Source organism: Oreochromis niloticus, linkage group LG20 (assembly GCF_001858045.2).
Source record: "Oreochromis niloticus isolate F11D_XX linkage group LG20, O_niloticus_UMD_NMBU, whole genome shotgun sequence".
Classification (NCBI taxonomy): Eukaryota; Metazoa; Chordata; class Actinopteri; order Cichliformes; family Cichlidae; genus Oreochromis; species Oreochromis niloticus.
In genome coordinates, this window is record NC_031984.2 from 14,977,855 (window position 1) to 14,999,692 (window position 21,838).

A 21,838-nucleotide genomic window follows, 5' to 3' on the forward strand; every position below is an offset into this window, starting at 1 on the left:
TAAATCCTAGCTGAGACACAGCATCGATTAAAATGCTTCATCCAACAGCCCACATCCCTAAGATATTAAAATTATGACTGAAAATTTAAAAAATAAAATAACATTAATTAAAAAGCAGTAACAGCAGGGCATATTTTTACGTGTTTGTTTTCTCTTTGGCTGGGTGGGTGATGATAAGATTATGGCTAATAATATAAACAGAGGGACATTTTTCTGGCTGATTAAATCTCAGATCAAACTAATGAAACTGAGCCGTTATCGATTCCACCTGTGTTCTCCGTACTTTTAAAGTAGGGAATTTATAGTCAAAATGTCTATAAATCAAAAATTACAATAGCTGGAAAACATTCCACATTTGCAACACAGTCAGGATCATAAAATGACATCACAACATCAATCTTATCACGTTCAGCTTTCTTTTAAAACATGAGGTGACCACAGATATTAGGTATTCACCATTCCTATTATATTGTACAAAGCTCTCTTTCTCTTCTTTTTATTACTTTCTGCCCCAAAGTGTTCTGGAAAGTTCGGTATTTATCTCCACTTGTGTGCACAGAAAGCATCTGGGTTCAGCACCACATGGATCAGCTGATAAAAGCCACAACTCCCAGGATAAAGTTTCAGCCAGTGAAAGGTAAACAGTAATGAAGTAAAACCTACTTCTGTTTACATATGCAATCGCTGTTCAAGACCACACATTAATTATTTCGCTTAATTGCATGTCTGTTTATTTAAGAAAAACACTACTCCAACACAATGATGTGAAATCTCCTGCCCTGGTATATTATATCATAAACATCCAAGATGGTTACAATATGGGGAAATTGCTACATCCTCCAGTTAAACACCAACTCCCAGCCCACTGGACATCCGCGCAGCCTATAAAACAGTAACAGATATCGAAAATTATGCCATTTAAATACAGTTAAGTCCAGAAGTAATCGGACAATTACATTTGTTTTGTAAATGTGCTTCTGCACACCACCACAGTAGATTTTAAATCAAACAATCAAGATGTGATTGAAGTATTTCAGCTTTCAGCTTTAATTTGGCAGGTTTAACAAAAGTACTGCATTAACTGCTTCGTTTTATATAGTCTTTCATTTTCAGGGGGCTCACAAGTAATTGGACAACTCACTGATAAGTTGTATTTTGGCCAAGTGAGCCCATTCCATTTATAAGACAAGAGATTTTGAACTGATTTCAAGTGTTACATCTGCATTTTGTGCCTTTCATGCTTTTCATCAACTGCCAACCTGAGGTCCAAGGAGATGATAATGCAATTGAAGAGGGCCATAATTAGGCCATCAGAGAAAAAACAAAAACTTTAGCTCTCCCCAAATCAACAGTCTTCTGTGCAGAGGCCAGCTCAGCAACACCAAAGAGCCTGGAAAACCATAGAAGACACTTAAAGAGGATAATCACAGAATTATGTCACCTGATCTCAACCCAGTATAGCATGTTTTCAGTTACTTGAGCTAAAACTGAAGACAGAAACAAACATTAACAGACAGGAGCTGAAACTTGCTGCAATAAAAGCTTTAAATCACCTTAAATTGTGTTAATTTTTGTAATTATTTACCATCTGCTAGTACATGATGGCAAAATTTTTAAAAAAAACAAAGAACAAAACTGTATAACTGTCCAATTGTCCAACTACTTGTTTACAAGAAAACATCATCTTTAACTCCAAATGAAAAAATAATTTGTATAACTTTTGCTTTTTTGTGCAATTTATTGCTCACGGAAGCATTGCATGTGTCTGACTGTATGCATCAGGTTTTTGAGGAAAACGATCATACTGATGATGTAGAGGTCTCTAAAGCTCATGTATCTAATATCAAATCACTTGGCATTAGAAGGTTAAACACTGTTTTGTAAATATGTTCACAGATGAGGAAGCACATAAAACATAAGACAACTTAGTGAATAAGATGGGTCAGTGCTCTTCTTTCAAAACAGACCCTTGAACATGATACAACAGAGGCTGGACCTCCTGGACAACATAACTGAGTCTGAGACTTTGAGAAAGCAGTGTATTGAGTATAAGCTCCCAGAAACCAGAAAATCACAAGTTACAAAAATATATAAATCTCTTCTGATGTCAACAGTGGGCCAACTTTTTGAACTCTGGTCTTTCTCACCTCTAACATGAAATACTACCTGTCATCTTAAGCCTGCAGATTACAACAGATACTCTGTAGTTAAGTGCCTTTTGAGTGACTAATCAGTTCCAGAAGAATGTGGTAAAGGAACACATGGAGGGGATGCCAATGTTATTGAGATCTTACAGAGGTGTTGGTTTTTCTATGGCTACAATGAATAAAACACAACTGTTGCCTCATCACCCTAGCATCTATTGCTACAACAGATAATAATAGCAATGCATACAAGATATTATAAATCAAAATCTTTTGCTTAACTAGAAGGTTCTCTTTTATTGAACTTCACTGTGGAAAATTTCTAGCACTTTGCCATTTATTTCCATGGTGAACATCTGAGTTTTTACAATATAATGGTCTATTATTGTGGTGGTATACAGCAGCTAAATTACAAAAAAAAACTGTACTCAGACATTATTCACTTTAAATTACTTACTTTACTGTATTAAGGTTCAAGGTTCCTTTATTGCCTTTGATGTGTTTAAAAGTCTAGTGGCTTTTATTGGTAGATTGGTTTTACATCTGTAACACCTGCCTGAAGGTAGAAGTTCACGAAGTCCTTCTGAAATCATCTGAAATCAGCACAAAACTTAATCTGTTCAATTTTAAAACCATAACCTGAAAATTTTAGGTTTTTTATTTTGTGTGTATTTCAATTCAATTTTATTTATATAGCGCCAAATCACAACAAAAGTCGCCTCAAGGCGCTTTATATTGTACAGTAGATAGCACAATAATAAATACAGAGAAAAACCCAACAATCATATGACCCCCTATGAGCAAGCACTTTGGCGACAGTGGGAAGGAAAAACTCCCTTTTAACAGGAAGAAACCTCCGGCAGAACCAGGCTCAGGGAGGGGCGGCCATCTGCTGCGACCGGTTGGGGTGAAAGAAGGAAAACAGGATGAAAGACATGCTGTGGAAGAGAGACAGAGATTAATAACAGATATGATTCGATGCAGAGAGGTCTATTAGCACATAGTGAGTGAGAAAGGTGACTGGAAGGGAAAAACTCAATGCATCATGGGAATCCCCGGCAGCCTACGTCTATTGCAGCATAACTAAGGGAGGATTCAGGGTCACCTGGTCCAGCCCTAACTATATGCTTTAGCAAAAAGGAAAGTTTTAAGCCTAATCTTGAAAGTAGAGATAGTGTCTGTCTCCCGAATCCAAACTGGAAGTTGGTTCCACAGAAGAGGGGCCTGAAAACTGAAGGCTCTGCCTCCCATTCTACTTTTAAATACTCTAGGAACAACAAGTAGGCCTGCAGTGCAAGAGCGAAGTGCTCTAATAGGGTGATATGGTACTACAAGGTCATTAAGATAAGATGGGGCCTGATTATTTAAGACCTTGTATGTGAGGAGCAGGATTTTGAATTCAATTCTGGATTTAACAGGAAGCCAATGAAGGGAAGCCAAAACAGGAGAAATATGCTCTCTCTTTCTAGTCCCTGTCAGTACCCTTGCTGCAGCATTTTGGATTAGCTGAAGGCTTTTCAGCGAGTTTTTAGGACATCCTGATAATAAAGAATTACAGTAGTCCAGCCTGGAAGTAATAAATGCATGAACTAGTTTTTCAGCATCACTCTGAGACAGGATATTTCTAATTTTAGAGATGTTGCGCAAATGGAAGAAAGCAGTCTTACATATTTGTTTAATATGTGCGTTGAAGGACATGTCCTGGTCAAAAATGACTCCAAGGTTCCTCACAGCATTACTGGAGGCCAAGGTAATGCCATCCAGAGTAAGAATCTGCTTAGATACCATATTTCTAAGATTTTCAGGGCCGAGTACAATAACCTCAGTTTTATCTGAATTAAGAAGCAGAAAGTTAGCGGCCATCCAGGTCTTTATGTCTTTAAGACATTCCTGCAGTTTAACTAATTGGTCTGTGATACCTGGCTTCATGGATAGATAGAGCTGCGTGTCATCTGCATAGCAGTGAAAATTTATGCTATGTCTTCTAATGATGCTGCCTAAGGGAAGCATGTATAATGTAAATAGAATTGGTCCTAGCACTGAACCCTGTGGAACTCCATAATTGACCTTAGTGTGTGAAGAGGACTCTCCATTTACATGTACAAATTGGAGTCTATTAGATAGATATGATACAAACCACTGCAGTGCAGTACCTGTAATACCTACAGCATGTTCTAATCGCTCTAATAGGATATTATGGTCAACAGTATCAAACGCAGCACTGAGGTCTAGCAGGACAAGCACAGAGATGAGTCCACTGTCAGAGGCCATAAGAAGATCATTTGTAACCTTCACTAAAGCTGTTTCTGTGCTGTGCTGAGCTCTGAAACCTGACTGAAACTCTTCAAATAAGCCATTCCTCTGCAGATGATCAGTTAGCTGTTTGACAACTACTCTTTCAAGGATTTTTGATATGAAAGGAAGGTTGGAGATTGGCCTATAATTAGCTAAGACAGCTGGGTCTAGAGATGGCTTTTTAAGTAAAGGTTTAACTACAGCCAGCTTGAAGGCCTGTGGTACATAGCCGATTATTAGAGATAGGTTGATCATATTTAAGATTGAAGCATTAATTAATGGCAGGACTTCTTTGAGCAGTTTTGTAGGAATGGGGTCTAAAAGACACGTTGATGGTTTGGAGGAATTAATTATTGAAGTTAACTCAGAAAGATCAATTGGAGAAAAAGAGTCTAACTTAACATTGATGGTACTAAAAGTAGCTGTAGATAATGTTACATCTGTGGGATGATTATTGGTAATTTTTTCTCTAATGATAAAAATTTTATTTGTGAAGAAGTTCATGAAGTCATTACTAGTTAACGTTAAAGGGATTGTTGGCTCAGTAGAGCTCTGACTTTTTGTCAGCCTGGCTACAGTGCTGAAGAGAAACCTGGGGTTGTTCTTATTTTCTTCAATCAGTGACGAATAGTAAGATGTTCTGGCTTTGCGGAGGGCTTTCTTATAAAGCAGCAAACTATTTCTCCAGGCTAAATGATGATCCTCTAAATTTGTGACACGCCATTTCCTCTCCAGCTTACGAGTTATCTGCTTTAGGCTACGTGTTTGAGAATTATACCACGGAGTCAGGGACTTTGGATTTGAGGCCTTAGTTTTCACAGGAGCTACAGTATCCAGAGTCGTACGTAGTGAGGAGGTAAAATTATTAACAAGATAATCGACCTCTGTTGGAGTAGCGTTCAGATAGCTGCTCTGCTCTATGTTGGTACAGGGCATTGAAGATGATAACAGTGGGTGGATTATATTCTTAAACTTAGTTACAGCACTTTCAGAAAGACATCTACTTTGATAAAGTCTACTCTCCGCTGCTGTGTAATCAATTATTGTAAATGTAAATGTTATCAGGAAATGATCAGACAGCAGAGGGTTTTCAGGAAACACTGTTACATGTTCAGTTTCTATGCCATATGTTAAAACAAGATCTAGAGTGTGATTAAAGTGGTGGGTGGGTTCTTTTACATTTTGAGAGAAGCCAATTGAGTCTAATAACAGATTAAATGCGATGTTGAGGCTGTCATTTTTAGCATCTACATGGATGTTAAAATCACCCACAATAATTATTTTATCTGAGCTGAGCACTAAATCAGATAAAAAGTCTGAGAAATCAGAGAGAAACTCTGTGTAAGGCCCAGGTGGACGATAGATGATAACAAGTAAGACTGGTTTCTGAGTTTTACAGCTGGGGTGGACGAGGCTAAGCATCAGGCTTTCAAATGAATTAAAAGTCTGTCTTGGTCTTTCGTTAATTAATAGGCTGGTGTGAAAAATTGCTGCCACACCGCCCCCTCGGCCTGTGCTTCGAGATTTCTGGTAGTTAGAATGACTCGGGGGTGTTGATTCATTTAAACTAACATACTCATCCTGCTGCAACCAGGTTTCTGTAAGGCAGAGTAAATCGATTTGTTGATCAATTATTAAATCATGTACTAACAGAGACTTGGAGGAGAGAGACCTAATATTTAATAATCCACATTTCACTGTTTTACTCTTTGGTTCAGATGTGGATACTGTATTGTTCTTTCTTTGTGATTTTTTATGTTTAAGTTGTTTATTGCTGGTTTTTGGTTTGTTTTTTGTCTTTTTGGGAGCTGACACAGTCTCAATGGAGATGGGTTTTTGGGGGGGTAGCAGGAGGAGAGAAGCTGCAGAGAGGCGTGTAAGACTGCAACTCTGCTTCCTGGTCCCAACTCTGGATAGTCATTTATCATGTTGTTAAAAAAGGGTTTCATTTTATGTTATTCTGCTTTTAAATTTCATTTATTTTATCCAGTCTGAAGTATTTTCAACCACACTAACATCTATGAAAAGCGCTACCCAAAAAGAAAAAAAGTCTGATTTACTCTTACTGGCTACTATCAATAAAAGCATTTGTAACAGAAGCTGCAGTTCTTTGGTCAAAATTAAAGATAATAGAGATTCTTGGACTCTCTAAAAATTGGAGAAAAGGAGCTGACTTCTTATCTAAATCTAAATAAAAACAGCAGACTGCCAAGAACCTTTGGGCACATTTTTGCTGATGAGCTCTGGAAGAAAAAATTGAGATAAGATCTAGAATAACAATTGGGATTTATTAAATATATTAATGTGACTTATGTAAATATTGGCAAATACCCTATATGTTGCTTTGATAAGCCATTCACATGTGTCTGGGTTTCATACATAAATTTTTCTGCACCCTACATACATCTGGAAACCATAAGAGAGGCCCACGTGTCATGTTGCCATATCAGCACCTTTGCATTTGTCTGAACCCGACATTAGACTCCACTGCAGACAGAGACACAGCCAGCTGGAGACCTGAAAAACCGAGTGGTCGTTCCCACTCTACTTCTTTGGAATCTGCATTCTGGGGCACATGGACAGTTGGTGCTACGAGTGTAACAACTCTGTGATAAGCCCTGGGTCAGATACTGTTTTACTGCCACATTTTATCGGACCAAGCACACCATCTCACATTCTCTCTGTCTATAAGCATGGAGCAAACAAGATAAACCATTAACTACAGGTCCTCACAAACTGACGGGATGAATCACTGTATAACATCCAAACTCACTTATGGAATTCCTCATTCAACAATCCTTACCAATGGAGCACTTTCTGGATGTATTGTACACAGTAGGAGTGCATACGCGGATTCAAGCCTTTACAAAAACACAAACAGTTCTCTTCGCACCTCCTTACTTGCCTAAAAACTGATTATTGCATAGCTGACGTCAACAGCTTCATGAGCATTTTAAACAAAACTATAAGAGACAAGGTCAGGAAGTACAAGTCATATATTTCCCAGCATGCCCCTCTGCCTGTCAAAGCTTTCCAGAAAAGGTACCTATTTTAATCAGTGGAGTGTAAAATGCCTGAGTAAATATTTTCAGAGCTAAAATTTAGTTTATAAAGGAAATGTATAGTTTTTTTTATTAGTTTCTGTTTTTGTTTTAGAATTATCATTATTATTATTAGTAGTAGTAGTAGTATTGGTAGGTTATTTATCAGGAAAAAGATTACTACATTTTCCCATTTGATGCTTTGATATTGTCATGTAGACATGCCAAGTCTCAATAAATGAAGACTTATTTCAGTTTTGTAAAATCACAAAATGACTTCAATTAGTTTTCATTTATTTTTTTCAGTTAACTACGGAGGTTTCACAGCAAATAATAGGAAAGAAAATAACATTTAAATAAAACCCAGAAAGTTACCCTTAACTTAATTTATTAATTATCCAGTTTTGCTAATAATGTCTGCTCCCGTGCTTTGTAACAGCAGCTAGCCAAGTTGGAAATCTGCAAATAAATAAATATTTCCGTAATGTGAATATTTAAAATAAAAGACAGAAGGAAATGTGTATATGTTAAATAACGTGAGTTAGATGTACTTTTTCTCTCTGCTTGCTAGTTTAAAACCCAAACGTCTCACTAGTAAGGTACACAACAAAGACAAAATAAAACTGTTGAACTGCTTAATTGTCGACACTTTTAACAAGTCATTATTTTACATGGAGCACTATTCACATGAATCAACATTAAACAGTTGCTTGGTTTAGCCTACAATTTACACCCTTGCCTGTATTTGAAGAAGTTTTAAGATTACTGCCTATTCTGTCGATGGTAACGGAGATTCTTAGATTTACAGACACTTTGACCTCCGCAGAAAAAATATTACTGACACCTAGGTGCTTAGTTCATCATGCGGAACAAAAGTTGCCTGTGCAGTTTCACATCGGTTATAAATATGTGTCGGACCATCCCACCCAACGAGGAGCAGCTGACTAAAAGCATAAACAAGCAGTGTAGAATCAGTTTATGTGTTGTAGATGAGTCGTTTTAGACTCTCTGTGCTGATGTACTGAAAAGACGTACCATCAGAAGCCGTCATGCTGAATTCTTCTCAGTAACGTCACGTTGTTTTATGAAAATATGTTTGCCAAACCATTTCGTGTCAAATCCAACACCGTAATCAAAGGATCAGACAGGTGAGTCACTGCTGCTCACATCTTTAGCTGAGGGTTGCTTCTTCTACATATTCACATTTATTATATGCGGCGGAGGACTCTAAACATATATATTTTTTAAACTGTCCAAGTATCAGACTCTCTCCTTCTCACATAACTGGAATAAATCAAAACTGGAGTAGTTCTTCTCTCACAGTGAAGCTTCTGGTCGGTGAATAAATAGATTTAGATAGCGGCGTTATATCAGTTTTTCCGTACATCTTCGTATTTGAGCTGAAAGCTCATTATTAGCTGGCACTGTCAATATCGGTCAATATTTAGCAAGGACAAATAATGTTCATGTTCTTTTTCTATCGGTTTTACACTTATAATAATAATAATAATAATAATAACAATAATAATAATAACGCTTATTTGTATATCATTTATCAAAACCAGTGTTACGAGGTGCTTCGCATAGGAGAAGAATAAACGGACAAACTGGGTGGAAATTATATTTTTTAAAAATCACTCAAATAATCAATCAAAGTACGCCGGTGTCAAAATGTAAATTCAATACAATGTGATTCCAGTAAAATTAACATAAAATCAAAAAGTTGAAAGAATAAGGTGAAGCTAATCTATGAATGTAAAAAAAAATATCTAAAATGTGTGTTAGTTTGTTTGTTTTTAAAAAAAAAAAAAAAAAAAGGTTTTCAACGTAAATAAATATTTAGCAGTGATTTTAAAGTAATCACCAGCTGAATTTCCTCAGGCAGCTCATTTCCCTCCCACTGTCAGAAAAAATCCCGATATTAATAATTGGCATATATGGGAGGATCGTCAGCCAATCAGATCGTCTGCCTCTTCCAGGCTCTAAAAGCTGGCTTAGATGAACTGCTCAGCCTCTCTCTTCCACTCCACCTGGTGATGTTTTTGTCTCTTAGTTAGGTTATGTTTATATGTATTCTTGGGCCGGGCTTTAAATGTAATGTCAGTTCTAAAAGAAATGGGGAGCCTGTGTAGAGGCATTAAGACTCATGGAATATGTTCCATTTTCTTGGTTCTTTTAAGAGGTCTGGCTGCTGTATTTTGTGATTTAGTGCTTTCTGATACCTGTTTAATTATTATTAAAATAATCCAACCCAGTGGAAATTAAAGTATGAATGATAGTCTAACACTGAATCTAAGTACTGATCGTATCTTTACAAAATTCCTTAGGCAATAGTAGCAGGACTGGGAAATCTTGTTTGTTTCTCACAACTGTGATTAGATTTGAGTATCACACTCGGGTCTTGGACAGCAGATGTTACATGAATGGATAAAGGACCAAGGAGAGAACTTGATGCTTGGATGCAGCTTTTCTGAACCAATGATGACATTTTTTGTTTCATCAGTTACAGAGTTAGACAGTTGAAGAGGTTGGCTAAAATGTGGATTTTTCTCAGACCCAGAGCTGTACTCTGAGGTTTCTGTTACAGAAAGAATGCTAACTTAAACTCTGAATCTGTGTACCTAGCCAGCTTGCTGACTGGTTTTCTTCTTCAATGAACTCCTAGTTTCTCTCTGACTCCTTCTGCTGCTCCTGAATCAGCTGACAGGCATTTAGTTTTATTTCCTCCTTCATGAGGTCCCTATCAAATCATGCAGTGGAGTGATTTCATATGAAGTTTATGTTTTTCCAAACACCAAAATCCCAGGTCAGTCTTTACTTTTTTGTACTTAACAGACTCCTCAGTCATCACTGTGAGGACAGACGAAGCGATTACACTGACGATTTATTTCCAGCTCAGAATAAAATCTGTACACTACATCTTTCACCATGACTCTGTGGAGGGTAATGCAGCTGTCACACCATCAGCCAACAATCACTGCTTAAATAAAGCTTGTCTTTCTAAAGCTTTGGACACGTAACACACTAATCATTGAACAATCATTTATGAGGTTGTAGTCGGAAAAAATGTCTGACACTGTTAAGGTCTTGGACTTTATGTGAATATTTGAATGAAGATGAGACAGAGATAACTTTGAGATGCTACAGCAGAGCCAAATGTAGTTTAAAGTAAGCTTTTAAAAGCAGGCTGCAGACAGTCTGACTGAATTTCATGTTGAAATAAATCCATATGTTGAAATATAGCCATTAAATTATGTTGAATGCTCTCAGACAACACTTCTGATTGCTAAAGTACTGAACAGGACAGGTTAAAAAAAAAAAAAAAAAAGTTCAAATTTTGGACCATGACACATTTTCTAGAGAATTTAGGCTAAAGCGGTTACCTACTTATTATCTTCAGTTTCTGTTCCCTGCATTTTCTCAGTGTCACTTTAAAGATATCAAATGTAGATGTCGGATCCCATCCTTATTGAATTAACTTCATCAGACACATCGTAACCATAGCCAGTATAAAATATTTATATATTTTATACTGTATAAAATATTTATATATTTTATACATGCATTTGATGGCCGATTAGACCAAGCTGGTTAAAATAACTCCCCCATCCCGTTTTCTCTACCATCATGGTGCACACTGACACACATTCATATTCCACTTGACTAAAATGAAGACTCATCTCTTTAACCGTTGTAATGGTGAAACTCATCCTCCACTGATGATAGCTTTCATTCACTAATCATACATGATTATCTCAGAGAGAACATGTATCTGAGCTGGCATTTATTTCCATTTATGAGCCAAGCGAAGAGGACCTTAATCAACTCAGTTGATTTTATTGAAGAGTTTATTGAACTTGCTTTCTAGAACCAGACCTTGGTGATTAAGATCCCCTTCTCTTGGCTCCTAAGCGGCGATAAATAATAACCCACTGAAAGGAGCAGATGACTATTTTTTGGCAAGGTGACAAATGAAACTAATATTTTAGAGGAAAAGTATAGTTTTGACAAGCTATTATAGCTGATAGCTGAAAAAAAACAAATAAAAAACAAATAAAAATTTGATTCTAAAAATAATCTTTTAACAAATAAATGGATCAATTTCCTTGACTTGAGCGCAAAAATAGTTTGGGTTATGGTGCAGTTAAGGCGAGCAGATATTATCAGATAAATTGAAATGGTATATCTGTACATTTTCAAAACATCTATTCATGTGTATTTTATCTATTTCTGTGTTGTTGCCTTTAGGAGAAAGCTCAAAGCTGACTTATCCGCAGCATTTCCTTCGCTGTCTGCTGATGAACTGTCTGAACTGGTCCCCAATAAAGAGGAACTAAATGTTGTCAAGATTTATGCACACAAGGGAGATGCTGTGACAGTTTACGTTCTTCATAAAAATCCATTGTTCTTTGAAGTGGATAAAAAACTTTTTCCTACAGGTAATTAAACAGCAATGAACACACTAATATGGGATACAATGGGATGACTGATCTGCTCTTAAGTAACTTTTTTTGTCATATTTCTTAGTGTATGTTCTTTGGCGATACCCCGCTCTCCTACCAGCCTTCAAGACATGGCCTCCTGTTCTTCAGAAATTGACTGGAGGGGCAGGTATGCTTTTTCTGAGGTGGGGGATCAGTGAATCATGTGCAAATGTTTTGTGCATTGAAGTTACGAGAGAATATTGTGCTTTTCCAAAGATCTCATGCTCCCAGGTGTGGTGGTGCCTTCATGTGGTCTCCCAGATGTGAAACAGGGGGACAGCTGTGCTGTTACATTAGTGAACAACAGGTATGTTATATTAAACGCTTTTGGAAGACCTTTCCTACTTTCCTACAAAATGTAAGTGTGACTGTATCCTTCGGGTTGTTCCTAGAGCACCTGTTGCAGTTGGAACAGCTGCCGTGGCCACTGAACAGATGCACAGTTTGGGTATGAAAGGAAGAGGAGTCTGCATTCTTCACACGTACATGGATTATCTCTGGTGAGTCGCTTTCACCTTACAGCATTGAATTGTTTTAAATTTTGGGAAATATGTTTAGTGACATTTTCATTAGTGTCGTTTCACTTCATTAAATTGAAGGCTACAGCTGGCAGCTCCTTAGCTTAGCATTAAGACTCTAGCAGGTGGAGATTTTTTTTTGGAAAGGTGTGTTTTTCTCAATAACTAGGGCAGTGAATGTTTGTAGTTGCGTGTCTGCCAGTGTTAGCCAAACTGGTAAACTGTGCTGGGTGTATCCTGGCTTGCACCTCTGACAGCTGGGTGTTGGTTCAAACCTGCTTCTCAGCCTTTCTCCAGGCATGTTCTCCCTCTGCCCGTGTAGGCTATTTCCCACAGTTCAGAGCTTGGTTATTTAGTTTATTGGTGACTCTAAATTTGCGATTGGTTTGACAGATGATGCAAAAATGGAAAAAAAGTGATGGAAAAAATGAAGCACTTACACAACAAGGAACACCTGACTACTTTTCCTTATCAGGATTTTCCAAAAACAGTGAAGATGAAACTGATAACATTTGAGCATCGTTTGTTAGTGATGCACATTATGTTTTTGCACATCATGTCTGCCCATCCCATTCTCCTAAACGCAATGGCTTTGAAATTTATCAAGGCTTTTTTGGAAATGAACTCATGACATTTTGGTTATAAAAGGTCCTTTTGACCTCATGTCCATCCTGTGAATATATCAGGAACGCTTGGTGAACTTCAGATTTGGCATAAATATTTATTTGGACTCAAACATGAACAAATTAGAGTTTGGTAAATTGGGAAAAATTTCCTGCAAATAAAATGACATTATGAAATAATGACATTTCACATTTGATTAGATATTGCATTAGTGATGCTTATATTTAGTGCCCATCTATTAGTTTAATTTAATTTTCATTACACACGGTGCACTCGCGGGACACTTTATTAGGTACACCTTGCTAGTACTGATTTGAACCCACTGTTTTGCCTTCACAACTGCTTCAATTCTTTATAGCAAGGACTCAACCAGGTTGTGGAAACATTCCTCAGAGATTTTGGTCCATATTGATTTGTTGGCAGCACATCCATGATACAAATCTACTGTTCCAGCACATTCCAAAGGTGCTCTATTGGATTGAGATCTGGTGACTGGAGGCCATCTGAGTACAGTGAACTGTTCAAGAGCACAGTTTGAGATGATTTGAGCTTTGTGACATGTTCCTTTATTTTCCTGGCAGCAGCCGTAAAAAGATGGATACCCTGTGGTCATAAATAGACGGGCATGGTCACCATCAACAGCCAGATAGGCTGTGGCATTTAAACAATGATCTGTTGATACTAAGGGACCAAAAGTATATTAACAAAATATCCCCACAGCACTACACCACCACCAGCAGCCTGAACCAACGTGTTGTGCATTTAGAGATGCTCTTCTGCGTTATAACTGATTATTTGAGTTAAGTGTTGTCTTCATCAAATAGTCTGGCCTTTCTCCTCTGACCCCTGGAATAAAGAAGGTATTTTGTATTACTGAATAGCTGAATAACTGTATCCAGTACTCATTAGAACAGTTTAGAAATAAAGGTACTCATGCAGGACAAAAGGACTGTATTTTGCTTGTGGTGAGTTTGTCTGATTTGAGTTTGAACAAGCATCAGTTTAAACTGCAAGTTGATTGGCTAGTGGAGGCAAAAAGTCAAAAGGCTCTAATGCGTCTAATGCCAGTTTCATATCCTTTTCAGGGCTTTTGGAGATAAGTCAGGTCCTCCTTCTTTACCAGATGCAGAAAGTGAAGCACATGGGGAGAACGGTGAGGAATGTGAAATCAGTGACAAAGAGGAGGAGGAAGTTGATAAGTGTGTGGAGGAGCAGTCCAGCCCAGAGGAAACGGTCACAGATCAAGCCCATTCTGGTTTTGAGGAGCTGAGCCTAGTTGAACAGGATGAAGAGAAGGGCGAAAAGAGCAATGAGAAGGAGGAGGAGACCCAGGATGAGCAGAAAACACCACAAGGTACCTGATGTAATCAAATTCTCTCATATATTTTCCTTGGTGTAACAGGACGATGGTAAGTGCAAGGATCAGAAGTGTTATTAATGAAAATAAAGTTATAGATTTGCCATTAAATAACTTCCCACCAAAGTTGTTCTGAATCTGCTTTTAATAATACTTCGCCAAAACCTCATAAATACTTTAATCCCTGATTCAAATCTGATTGACGTAATGACTACTAAATGGTTGCAGGGCAGGCTCGATGACTTTGTTGGGGGGGTTTTTGTGAACATGTGGTTTTGTTATGTTAATTCAGCTGTGGAATATTTTTTTGCATGCTCAGAGAAAAGTATGTAATCCAGGTCATGCCTTGTTTTCACAGAGGTAATGGACGCCATGCTGTTGCAGTGCTTTCTTCATGCCCTAAAGAGCAAGGTGAAGAAGTCAGAGCTCCCTCTACTGACGAGTACATTTCTCCGCAACTATATGTTCTCCTGCTGGTAATGTATAAATCACCTTTGTAGAAGTTTTATGGGGAAAGGAACATTATTACTGAAAACGCCTTGTATTTTTCAGCCCAAGTGGAAAGCAACTTGATATCAAGAAGTCGAGCTATAAGAAGGTATCATGTGTCCAGCTCGTGACATTGAACACATCTTAGTGTGAAATGCATAACCTCATCAGTATGTGTGTCTTTTCCAACAGCTTTCCAAGTTTCTACAGACCATGGAGCAACGGTATAACATTGTGCGAGTAAAGGAACTCACCAAGGGTGTGGAGAGTATTGTGGAGGTGGACTGGAAGAATCCAGAGTGAGTTGAGGCCTTTTTCAAAATAAAGAAATTCTTCATAGGGATTGAAACCTGCAACCCACCCACATTCAGACAGACTAGCCCTGTGTTTTTACTTTGTATTACTGTAGCCTTGTTTTTTTGTAGACTGCGTTCCTTCAGCTTTCCCGAGGACACAGATGTTGAATCGACTCCGCTGCCGGATGGAGAGGAAGGAGAAATTCCGTATCATCCTCCAGAGATCACAACTCTGTACTCTGTGTCTGCTCGGCTGGAGCCTCTCTTTCTGAATGCAAACAAGAGGTCTGTATGTTTTCCTAACCCTGCCTCTTCATACTGCCTCCTGTTCGCATGGGTCAGACAGCAGGGGGACATAGCAGGGAGAGTTGGAGCTTGTGTTTCTTTAGAAGAGACACTGAATCCCAAGCAACTCCGGGAGAGCTGCTGATAATTGGCCTCAGCCTCTGACCAACCTGTGAACTGATAGGGCAATATTTGTCTTACACAAGCTGAAGAATTCTTGGTCTTTAGCTGTGTCTGAAATCACACATTTGATTGCTAATTTATTGCTCCGTCTATAGTTTTCAAGTACTTTTCCCCATAGGGACCCGTAAATTCAAACTTCTAATATTTCATTTTACAACTGTTATTTTTTTCACACTTATTCAATGGTTTCCATTGTAAATTGAGGTTTTGACAGAAGGTTTTTCATTTGCTTTTTTCCCGTCTATGAAAAGCCATGTGTTACTAATAGTACATCATTAGTACCGTAGGGTTTTCTTAGATCAAACGTAGCAAATTGTGCTGAAACAGAAATAGCAGTTTTCTTGGAGGATTCTGTAAACTGCCAATTCTCATTTTCTTTCTAAGAACTACAAGCAGCCTTTCTGTAATGCAATATATTATTTTCATAATAAAATTAATTTGTTAAACTTTACAATTTCCCCTCAAACTGCTATAAGTTAAGGGATCTTCTCTCACTGAAGCAACTCTGAAAATAAAGCCAGACAAAAGCAGGTGCAGTATCATTTTTATATGTATAACATCATTTTTTTAGCATGTTTATTAAATCAACAAATACCAGGATGTCGACCCTTTTGTCTTTTTCACTCATCTAAATGATTTTCCTCGTAAGTTCTTTGATCCTTTGACTGCTCATACCGAGGTTTCTGTCGAAGCTGCTGGCTTGTGGCTCTGATTAGCTTTAGCTTTAGCCACTTTGTCTGTGTTAGGTTCTTTAAAATGTCCGTGCAGCTGGGTGAGGGTGATTGAAGTGTCGCGTTAGGTTTACTTTGGTCTTCATCACGCTATGTGCCATAGCCTCACACTAATAACATGTGGCTGTGAGATTGTGAGCAACTACTAGCCTGCGACGCCGTGTGCATGTTGCACATGTTGCACATGCATGAAATGGACAGGCTCATAATCGAACATGCATCGGCTGACCGGCTGGTCATCAGTCCAGGCCAATAACATTGTCCTGATTCTGCTCCCTAGCTCAGTGGATGGGTGCATCTCTAGAAATGACAATTATAGGAACTGACTGTAATTGTTGCTTGGATGCCACATTGTGGAAAAAAAAAAAAATTTGCAACTCCTTCAGCCTCTTACCACACATCTGTCTTCTAAAGTGAAGATGGCAAGTTAACACGAATAAAACAAAACACATGACAGTGCTTTCTAAAAAACTGCCCCCTGCTGATTAACTTGGTTTGATCTTCCTCTTAGTGTGCTTTGTATGGTGACCACTCATAATGGGAAATGTAAAGCGTTCCCAGCTTAGGCTTTAGTGTCCAGGAGCTTCTAGTACGGTGCGTGACCTGTTGTGACAGGTGAAATGTTTATACTGATTCTGAAAAGGCTTATTGTCTGAATTCTTGGAGGGCAGTGTAATTCATATAAAATAATCCCTTGAAATATCCAATGGAATGACTATATGCTGAAACAATCTTGGACTGAGAGAGTTATTTTAATACATTTAAATTGGCTTCAGAAGCTTCTGTGGAAAACCCACTCTATTACCCCAAGGACTGTTTGTTTATATACTAATTAGCCAGAACATTAAAACCACCAGTGTAAAACAGCTCAGTTAACCACAGGCAGTCAGGAGCATTTGTTTAAGTAACATCCTCAAGAACCTCAGAAAATCATTGTTACCAGAGGATCGCTATCATTCACTTTACAATATGTTAAAGTGAACCCATGGTCTATGTCTTAAAATGAGTTATCCTCATAATTTGGGTTGGCTTTTGCATATTTTTAGTTGATTCTTCTTTAGTCTAAGCCGTAGACTTTAAGGCATTCATCAGGACAACCAGCACAAACTGGCCCAGAGAATAAATTCTCCAGTATTTAGCTTTAGTTGATATACATCTAACATAAGCGAATGCAGTCTAATACAACAACCCTGCATCTGTTTTCCTGAGGTTAAAACCTTTTAGCTTCAATTTAAATACTTCGAGTAAACTGGTGATTCAACTTCAAATCTGCAGTTTTTTTCTAGCTGTGTTGCTTTATATGGATGAGTTTATTTCCTAATACAAGAATCAAAAGAAAGTAGATATTTTTATTAAAGCTTAGGTAGCCTTTTCTTATTTGTATTAATCAGTGATACTAATGTGTGCTTTCTTGCCTCTGTAGGAAAGGAGCAACACTGCATCCTGCTGAAGTAAGAAGCATTGTCACGGAGTATGTGAAGAGCAATGAGCTGGTGGATGAAAATAATAAGAAGTAAGAGGCTGTTCAAAACTCGAAGCGCTAGCGTGATTCAGAGCGGATATTTGAAAAACCACAGACAGAAGAACACAGAACAACTAAACACTGAAAACCTGGAGGCTACGCTGCTGAATTGCTTTGAACTGGGCGTGGTGGTGAACAGCAGTCTCACTGACTGTTAAATACAGAACTGACCTTAGCTCCCTAAATAACAGTATAATAAGCTAAAATGTTTAAATGTGACTGTGAGACTCCAAAAAACATCTCAATTTGTTCCTCATCTGATGTGAAACAAATTAGCAGTGATTGATGGGAGAAAATAAAATATCTGCCACAAAGCTGGCATAGCTTAACAGTGCAGCATGTTCCCTGTTTAGTGCCATCCCTCAAGCCTCACTGTTTTTGTCCTCTTTACTAGTTACGTGACCACCAACTCTGTGTGACTGCTTACTGGAGAAATCAGAGTATCAGGAGGTAGTCTCTCTCAAATGGGATGACCTCTTTAGCAGGTAAAGGTGAACTTTTTTTAAAGCGCTGTGTACAACATTGAACATGTTGCCTTTTGAAGTACTGTACCCCACCCACGCTTAAAAATAGCTGTACTAGAAATAGAAAAAAAAATAGTTTGTATTTCTGTAGCATTCAATAAAGGAAACTAAATATATATTGTTTATAATACATGAGTATTTAACTAAATTAGACAGATTTACTGGTTAAAGCAACCATTGCAAATCCACGTTTAAATTGGCCCTAATTACTAATGTGGGCCAACACTGCCCATCAGAAGGATTAAATAATCATACTAATGCATCATTTAATCCTGGTTTGATCTGTAAATCTGTAACACATCACTGCTGCTGACATAGTTTGCAATGCAGTTAATGGAATTTGGGGTTTGCTTGTTTGTTTTTTTTGCTAGGTTATGATTGGCTTAGATCTCAGGTCTTTAATTTAAAAAAAAAAAAAAAAGTTAATTGAATGGATAGTGCAATGTTTTCCTCATTTTAAAGATGACTTTTTATGTTTTTAAAATTTCAAAAGATTAGACAAAAAGGCAAAAAAACAAAAACAAGAAAAAACAAGATTTTGTTCATCTATCAACATTTGTAGAACTGCTGGAAATAATTAAAGTTATCAAATTACTCATAAAAGCTCCACTAGGTTTACAAGAGATCAGCAATTGATTCAAATCCACAGAACAATGTTGCCACAGACCAAAGATGGAAAAGTCACCAGCATCACTAAGGGGGGCAGATTGTGATGGGTGGCTGCCCAGTCTGCTCTCAGTGGGGTTTTTCATGTCATAGCCAAAAGGTTTGCACAAATAGTGCATTGTGTATCTGCAGTGAAATTAAAAGGACAGCTACTGGGAATTTTGGAAAGTACAATTATTCTTCAATGCAATCTGTGCAGATTGTTCTTTTATAGTATGTTTTGTTTTGTTTTTTTCTATTTTGCTAATGCTAACAATTAACCTTGTTTTCAACAGGACACTGGGAAGAATGCAGGAGTGCTATCAAGCTGTGTTTCCAGGGCAACCACCTATAATAAAGAAAGGCCATATTGAGCCCATAGACATTACTGTGGCTTCTCGAGGCTCGAATAAGAAGGTGCCAGTTTCTTTCTTCAGTTTGGCTATTTCTAGATGAGTGTGGATTTTTTTTAAAGTACTGATAGAGATTCATGACTGGTTAAATAGTGTGTTTTAGTGAACTCTACAAAAGCACCTTGGTCCTTTTTATGAATTCTTAAGCATATTTCATACACTAAAGTATTTAACACTTATCATACAGATAGTGTGGTAAAAAGCTTACATGCTAATAGAAATTCCATTCTTAAGAAAAGTGGTATCCCCACACTCCAGCCTAGATTGCTGTCATTGGAGACACATTCTGTATGTTTTTGGTTGTTTGTGGGGTTTTTTTTTTTTTAAATCTAGTAATGATATGTTATAGGTGCATTTCACGATTTGAAAAATAAACTTGTCAGTGCCCTCCATTTATACAGACTGTATAGAGTAATGACCTCACAGGTTAACATGAATGATTAAATATTTTAATTAGTTGTTTTATATGTGCAACATGCAGGTGACTTTGATAAAGAACCTGGAAGTGTACGGGTTGGATCCTGCAGTTGTCGCCAGTGTTTTGCAGCATAGAGTTCAGGCCAGCTCTGTCTTGCAGCCTGTCCCCGGAGCCAAGGACAGAGTCCTGGTCCAGATCCAAGGCAACCAGATTCAACAAGTTGGCAAATTGCTGCTCGGTATGGACCTTTAGGAATTTAAGATATTTGAATCTTCTTTCTCATTTATCATAATTCCTTCATCTGCACAAATAAAGTCATTTTGTCTTTTATTCTACTTTCAGATCATTATCAGATTCCTCGGAAATGCATTCAAGGACTAGAAAAACCTCCAAAGGGTGGCAAGAAAAAATAGTATTTCATTAAATTGTACCAGCTGTTTTAAGTGTTTAACTGTTTTATTGTATGTAAACACAACTACAATAAACTCTTCACTGTCCATTAAATAAAGCCGATCTGGTGTCAAATGCTAAAGGTGGATGAATGAAGTTCTCATAGTTGTTCTGCTGTGGCTCCCAAATGTATTTCATGTTAAAGTTGATGATGGGGTCAGCCAAAACGACCAATATGTTTTTCCCTGTAAGGTAACTGGATTCTGATGGCAACAAAGAACATTGAGAGGAAACAATTTCCTTAGCTTTAGACGTACTAAGCAACACCTCTGTCGGCATGTGCGTCCTAACAGCTGACTGTATGCAGTTTTGTCAGCAGGCACACCATTAAAGTGTCATATATTCAACTGGAATAAGAAATCACTGGATGGTGTAAGAATGAACACCATCATAACATCAGACTGTTACAAAAAAAAGGAAACAAAAAACACCTGCTTGAAACAGATTTCTCTTTCTAGTTTATTTGTAATTTAATATCACCCAAACTTACAATCACGGCATCAGCAGTGATTATTCTTGGCCATAGTTGAGGTTTTTTTTATTTATTTTTTTATTAAAGTAATCTGCACAAGAGTCTTTTTTTAATCTTGTGCATACACGCATTGGAACTAAACACACTAAAGAAGGTTAAACACTGGTTTAACACCTTTATTTAAATCCCTGCTGCTGCTTTCTGGACTAATTGACAGCAGACTAAGGAAGACATGTTTGTTTTTTGGTTAGATGTAAAGAGCAACACTGGATGACTTTGGAGATCTTGATCAAAAGTACACCATTATTTGAAGCAAATAATTTTATATTGAATTGTACTAGCTGAGTAGAGTCGTAGAGGCCGTTGTGGTTGTTCGGCTTAACGAGAAAGTACAGCTGTGAATCATCAACATAACAGTTTCAAGAAATACCCTTGAAGCTGTTAAGCAGGTGGCCGGGGAATAGGGAATAGGTGCAAGAATAGATAGAAATACTCTACAGCATGTAAAGCAAAAACAAAGATTCAACAATTCTAACAAGCTTGACAGTCAATATTTGGTATGACCAGCTTTATTCTTGAGCTCTCAAGATTTCTTGTAGTTTTTTTAGGAAGTCTTCAGGAATATTTCCCCAGGATTCCTGAATAACATTCAAGGCTCTTCTTTTGATGTTGGCTGCCATTTGTTCCATTCTCAGTCAAGATGATCGCACATTGCTTTAGTAATATTGAGGTCAAGGCTCTGGGGACTGTCGCTGTCTGTTTTTTCTATCCAAGCATGCTTTTACTGCACTTTCAGTGTGTTTGGGATCATTGTCATGCTGAAAAACAAAGCCGTTGCCAATCAAATATACTTCCCCAGATGGTTTTGTATGGTGGCTCAAATTCTGACTGTGCTTTTCTGCATTCATAATCCCATTCATTTTGACAAGCTCTCCAACACCACTGAT

General features: G+C 37.7%; 1 protein-coding gene across 1 annotated transcript; it reads left to right on the top strand.

The window, feature by feature from the left end:
• The first annotated feature begins 8,366 nt into the window (after positions 1 to 8,366).
• Positions 8,367 to 20,501, top strand: eif2d (eukaryotic translation initiation factor 2D). The gene is given in 16 exon segments (XM_003438858.5): positions 8,367 to 8,628; positions 11,729 to 11,919; positions 12,008 to 12,091; positions 12,181 to 12,271; positions 12,357 to 12,464; positions 14,192 to 14,460; positions 14,822 to 14,939; positions 15,016 to 15,061; positions 15,145 to 15,251; positions 15,378 to 15,533; positions 17,871 to 17,960; positions 18,364 to 18,372; positions 18,374 to 18,454; positions 19,435 to 19,555; positions 20,033 to 20,207; positions 20,312 to 20,501. Coding segments are annotated over 16 exon segments (1,773 nt in total). The 5' UTR covers positions 8,367 to 8,572; the 3' UTR covers positions 20,383 to 20,501.
• Positions 20,502 to 21,838: the final 1,337 nt, after the last annotated feature.